Source organism: Phyllobates terribilis, unplaced genomic scaffold (genome assembly GCF_046119375.1).
Source record: "Phyllobates terribilis strain yellow unplaced genomic scaffold, ASM4611937v1 Scaffold_3855__1_contigs__length_69197, whole genome shotgun sequence".
NCBI lineage: Eukaryota > Metazoa > Chordata > Amphibia > Anura > Dendrobatidae > Phyllobates > Phyllobates terribilis.
This window is the reverse complement of record NW_027366607.1, coordinates 10,925-17,519: the sequence shown is the minus strand read 5'-3', so window position 1 is coordinate 17,519 and position 6,595 is coordinate 10,925. Positions and strand designations below refer to the sequence as shown.

General features: G+C 43.2%; 1 protein-coding gene across 1 annotated transcript; it reads left to right on the top strand.

The window, feature by feature from the left end:
* Positions 1 to 3,597: 3,597 nt before the first annotated feature.
* Positions 3,598 to 4,322, top strand: LOC141248707 (microtubule-associated serine/threonine-protein kinase 3-like; the record flags this gene model as incomplete). Its single annotated transcript, XM_073669402.1, has 3 exons — positions 3,598 to 3,754; positions 3,871 to 3,969; positions 4,200 to 4,322. Coding segments are annotated over exons 1-3 (367 nt in total), but the record flags the coding sequence as incomplete, so codon positions are not given.
* Positions 4,323 to 6,595: the final 2,273 nt, after the last annotated feature.

Here is a 6,595-nt window from a genome sequence, read left to right as displayed (position 1 = left end):
TTAAAGAGAACAGGGGATAATGTCATAGTTACTCTTTCCACTCTGTAATCAAACATACAGAGAGCCAAAATGAAAAACTTGGAAAAAGTCACGAGCCAACCAGAATGCAGTATAATGGGTCCCACAAAGTCCTCCATAACGAATAATGGGTCCCACAAAGTCCTCCATAATGAATAATGGGTCCCACATAGTCCTCTATGCAGAATAATGGGCCCCACATAGTGCTCCATGCAGAATAATGGGCCCCACATAGTCCTCCATACAGAATAATGCCCCACATAGTCCTCCACACAGAATAATGGGCCCCACAAAGTCCTCCAAACAGAATAATGGGCCCCACAAAGTCCTACACACAGAATAATGGGCACCAGATAGTCCTCCATACAGAATAATGGGTCCCACAAAGCCATCCATACAGAATAACGTGCCCCAGATAGCCCTCCATACAGAATAATGGGCCCCACATAGTCCGGCACACAGTATAATGGGCACCACATAGTACTCCATACAGTATAATGGGCACCACATAGTCCTCCATACAAAATAATGGGCCCCACATAGTCCTCCATACAGAATAATGGACCCCACATATTCCACCATACAGAATAATAGGCCCCACATAGTCCTCCATACAGAATAATGGCCCCACATAGTCCTCCATACAATATAATGGCCCCACATAGTCCTCCATAAGGAATAATGGCTCCACATAGTCCTCCTTATGGAATAATGGCCCCACATAGTGCTCCATACAGAATAATGGCCCCACACAGTCCTCCACACAGTATAATGGCCCCACATAGTCCTCCATACAGGATAATTGACCCCACATAATCCTCCATACAGAATAATGGGCCCCACATAGTCCTCCATACAGAATAATGGGCCCCACATAGTCCTCCATAGAGATTAATGGGCCCCACATAGTCCTCCATACAGTATTATGGGCCCCACATAGTCCACTGTAGAGTATAAAGGGCCCCACATAGTCCTTCATAGAGAATAATAGGCCCCACATAGTCCTCCATACAGTATTATGGGCCCACATAGTCCTCCATAAAGTATTATGGGCCCCACAAAGTCCTCCATAGAGAATCATAGGCTCCACATAGTCCTCCATACAGTATAATGGGCCCCACATAGTCCTCCATACAGAATAATGGGCCCCATATAATCCTCCATACAGAATAATGGGCCCCACATATTCCACCATACAGAATAATAGGCCTAACATAGTCCTCCATACAGAATAATGGCCCCACATAGTCCTCCATACAATATAATGGCCCCACATAGTCCTCCATAAAGAATAATGGCCCCACATAGTCCTCCATACAGAATAGTCATTTCTCCATTATATTGCTGTATTATGTCTGTAGGATTAATATCCTCTAATACATTTTATTTCCTCATCATTTTATCGCTATTTTAGAAACAACTGAGCTGTTGGATCCTGACAGTGTAATCTTAGAGATCCCGGAGATCCAAGAACCTGCCGGTGTAAGTATTATAGAGGTAGATGTCTGTGTATCACCAGATCACGGGGTGTAAATGACCCGTCCAGTATTATCCCCCATATAACCAGGGGGCACCTCTATTATTAGAGGAGATGACACTATTGCATTAGATAATAGCGTTTATATTATAGGGAATCCGTCAGCAGGTTTCTGCTCACCTATCGGATCAGTGACATCAGCTGGGACATAATATAGGAGGAGACGTTTCTGCATCTGGAGATTTTCTCCAGCAGCTTCTAGATCTTAATATCATTTCTTCTTCTTCTTCTTTTCTAGGACTTGATGGAATCATTGATCCCGGCGAGAAAGCCGCGTATGAGCGACTACGAAACATCTAAGCTGATCAGCAGCGGATCTTTTGGGTGAGATTTCAGTTAGCATAAGCCACATTTCTCAGGGTTCCCTATGATAATGCTTCATCCTCTGTGCTTTGCCATTCAGTGTTATCATAGGGACATGATCTGAGGTGAAAGGTGATAACGTGACCTGGGTGAGGGTCCGGCAGACGTGGCATTGTGCAGACTTCCCATAGGTGATAATGTGACCTGGGTGAGGGTCTGGCAGACCTAGCATTGTGCACACCTTCCATAGGTGACAATGTGGCCTGGGTGAGGGTGTGGAAGATGTGGCATTGTGCAGACCTCCCACAGGTGATAATGTGACCAGGGTGAGGGTCCGGCAGACGTGGCATTGTGCAGACCTCCCATAGGTGATAATGTGACCTGGGTGAGGGTCTGGCAGACGTGGCATTGTGCAGACTTTCCATAGATGGTCTATGTAGTATTATTTCATGTATTTCTAGATGTGGATTTCTAGTAATGGTCGGACTTCTGGTATTAAACATTAGTACAGAAGATCATATAATGACTTCTATAGAAGGACTGTTAATAAGGATTCACTATAAACCATGGTTTCTTCTTCTCTCCAGGTCTGTCCACTTAGTTCACCATAAAGACTCACAGAATATCTTCGCTATGAAGAAAATTGCCAAGCGGGACCTGGATACTCCAAAACATGTGGAAGGGGCCTATCTGGAGAGGGACATCCTGACATTCGCTGACTGTCCCTTTGTGACCTCCATGCTCTGCTCCTTCCCTACTAGATCTCACCTGTGTATGGTCATGGAGTATGTAGGAGGTAGGACATGTACATGTATTATATTCAGCCCATGTCTGCTGACATCTTATCAGCGCTCATATCATTAGGACTTGTCCCCGTGGACGGTTACATCCCCGCAGAGCATTTACTATAGATATTATGGAAAGTCATTGATGTGTGTGATCTCCCTGTATGTCCGCACTGAGCACGTCAGTATCGCCAGCTGTAGACGAGATGAGACATCACTTTATTAGTGACATGGACGACATCTCACCATGACCTCAGACTAATATTCTGTGCTCTATACATTATATCTGTATATATTCTCTCCTGGCCCAATGTCTCCGCTCACTTCTCATGATCCATCGTGGTGATCTGCTGTATAAACCCCTCACCGCTCATATTTCCTTTCTTCTATAGGTGGAGACTGTGGGACCCTCCTAAGCACCAGGGGTCCTGTATCTGTCCCCTTGGCCCGCCTGTACTTTGCAGAAGCGATACTTGCTGTGGAATACCTGCACAGCTATGGTGTGTTGCATAGAGACCTGAAGCCAGAGAAGTAAGTGCCCCCTATAGTTTAATAAAGGGGGGAAAGTTATCATTTATTACCACACAGCCCGTGAGCCTAAAACCATCTTCTCTTTCACAGCCTCCTGATTACACCGGCTGGACACATTAAAGTCGCCGATTTTGGGATTTCAAAAGTTGGTGTCATGATACCAGAAACCAACACCCACAAGGAATCATTGGAGGACATCGCCAGAGAGTTCCAGGACCATGAGGTTGGCATCACTTACAGGAACTTAGATGGTTCTTTACAAATCTCATCACACTATTGTCTCTTCTCTACGTTCTTCATTTCTAGAGAACTTTTCAACTGATATTTTATCTTCTGTCATTGAGTTTTTATGTCGAGAACTTGTCATAATATTAATTTCATCGATTCTCATTTCTACCTTCTGTTGGTTTCCAGGACTGTGGCACCCCGCTTTACATGGCCCCAGAAATCATTCTGAAGAAAGGCTATGGAAGACCTGCCGACTGGTGGTCAATGGGAATCATCCTGCATGAGTTTCTGGTGGGATATGTACCATTTCATGGGGATTCCCTATCTGAGCTCTATAAAAATATTGTCACTGGTAAGTAGAATAATCCGATCATTGCTTTGACTGGTTACATGAATTTAGTTATTTCCTCTACTTTATCTTACAGTCCAAAACAGAGGTTTTATTTTCTGTAATTTTCTATATAACAGGAGACATAATTTGGGATTGGGATCGCTCTCCTCCCCCCGATGCTCAGGACCTTATTAATGACCTGCTCAGAACAAATCCTGCACAAAGACTTGGGACAGGTAACTGATATACTTTATTAGTATTAATATTCACTTTTTACAACGAGGACTCTTCGCTCCTGTCCATGAGGATCAGCACTTCTCTATCTGCTTGCCTATTTCTACTTCTCCATAATATAACTTTCAGTTTGTTTCCTTCGGTTTTGTCATTACTTAAGATTAAGATATACTGTTCAGATATGGAGCAGCCTCTAACAATGTCCGCATCACTTTTGTTTTTCTTTTTCCAGGAGGAGCATTTGAGATCAAGAGTTATCCATTCCTGAGTGACTTAGAATTTGAAAACCTTCTAAGTCAGAAGCCGGAGTACATTCCTCGGCTTGTTTCAGATGAGGACACCAGCTTATTTATCAGTAAGTAGAAGACGTCATCTAGACTAAGCGGCTGTTTGTCTCGTCTTCAATAATATGTGACAATCGGTTCCCATTAATAGTAGTGATAAATGGTGACTGTGTTATACTGACAACCGCTAATAACACTTCATTACCTATGTCTTGTAGATCACGCTGATACAAACAAGCCTATTGTCTCAGAGGAGGAGGACACAAGTGAGGATAATGAGAGCCTTTTCTTCCAAAATTTTACAACATCCTCTAAAAGGCTTTCTAAAGTAAGTGATCAATAAATCCAGAATACATAAAAAGACCTCTAAAAGTAAAAAATTGAATTTCATATCTTATTTTTGTCCTTTTTTAGCTCTGTACCACCGCTATCAAGTTTCCTCCAGAGTGTACCCCGGCATCCAGCAGAAACATCTCAGAAATGTGAGTAGATTATGGGGTCATTATTGGGAGCTCCAGGCTAATATATGTGCACAATACCAAATATAGGACATAAATACCATAATATTGAATGCAGCATCCACCGCCCCATGATCAGCGGTCATTGGCTATTGGCTTCAGAATCCGCTGGAGATAACAACCCATAATTGCTGCCGGTCAGGCATTGTTAGTTTTGCCCACACTGCAGGAGATATGTAGTATTACATGCCGGCCATTGTTGCTAGTTGTTTCCATAGAAGGTAGTTTTGAGCAGGAGACTTCCCCACTATGACTTTCATATGTCCTATTAAGCCTTATAGTTGGGGTTCTTCTAGTGAGACAATCCCATTTATACTGAATTTACTTGTGATTTACACGTTTTTCTTCTTCCTAACAGGCAGAAAGGATCTTCTCCTGAATCTGCTAGAGACGATGCTATAACCAGCTTGCCGTCCTCGTCCCCATTGTCAGGTATGTACATGTCTATAGCACAAACAATGTGAATGTTGTCATCAAGGGTGAAATATTTCCACATGGTTTTTCTTTAATGGGTCTCCTATGTTATCCATGTTTCATGGAACCCAATTACTTTGCCCATGGGCCCATACTGTGTCTCCATTTCTGTAATTTTGTACAGTATTATCATGGATTCTGTGATACATTGTTGCATCCAGTAACCTCCGCCATCATAATGAGATATCGTCTCCTATAGTAGAATATCGCTCATTAGGGATGCACCATATGGCGGCACACAGGGCGTTCACTGCTCCATATTAGTGACACATCTAATGCCCCTCATATGAGGTCATGTACGGTATATAGGACTTATTCTGCCCTATTGTGTAATACCAGATTGTCAGGACTATAGGGGACAGGACTAGAACAATCTATGTACTATATACAGGAGCGATACAATGCAGACCCCATAACAATATGTCTTTAGTGAGTTGTTGTTTTTTCTTCTTTCTGATTAGAATTTCCAGCTGACAACGAAAAATCAGAAAATGGGAAAAAGGGGAAAAAGAGACGAGGTAAGTGTGAGAGTCATCTCCATGTTGTGTGATGTCGTCAGTGAGAATAATTCATGTGGAGCAGATGTCATCTGTCGGAGATGGGATTGTCACATGTATGATGGCTGACGATGATCCCTGACCTCTGTGTGATGAGATTCCTCTGCGTCCGGCCACAGTGACCGCACAGTAGTATCATGTCATATGGAGTCCCATCACTTACATTATATTTCCTTCTCTTCTCATAGGTTCCATCTTCCGCCGGATCTTATCATCCTGCCGGCGTGGATTATCCAGGGCTGCTCGCGTATTTGCGTGTTGTCATCGTTCCCCTAGAGACATCTAAAAGACGGTAAACCTCCGCATCCAGCGCCCTGAAGTCCAGCAGATCCACCATCACTGCTGGAGCTGTACAGAAGGACCTTCACCATCTACCGGTGGCCTTCTGACTGTTACATCTCTGCCCGGACAATCTCAGTATCACCTCTGTCACCAGGCTCCGCGGTATTCATACTGCTCGCAGACGTGGCGGTTACTGATCACCTGGTATCTGACCCCGGCTGTCCTCCTGACTATGAGTTTGCCTACTGATTCTGTTCCTGGTTTTGTCCTTCCCTTCTATCCTAATATTAATAAAAAAAAAATACAATTATTATTACTGAGATCTTGGTTCATCCATCAAACTTTACTCTGCATTTTGTTAACTGATAAAAATAATTTATTGACACTTCTGCTTTTAAAAGGATATATAGAGTATGCTTATAATATATATACAGTATGCTGATTATATATACATGGTGACAAAGTCACTGGCAAAGTGCTGGAGGGGAGGTATGTTTCACTGAGGCTATTAGC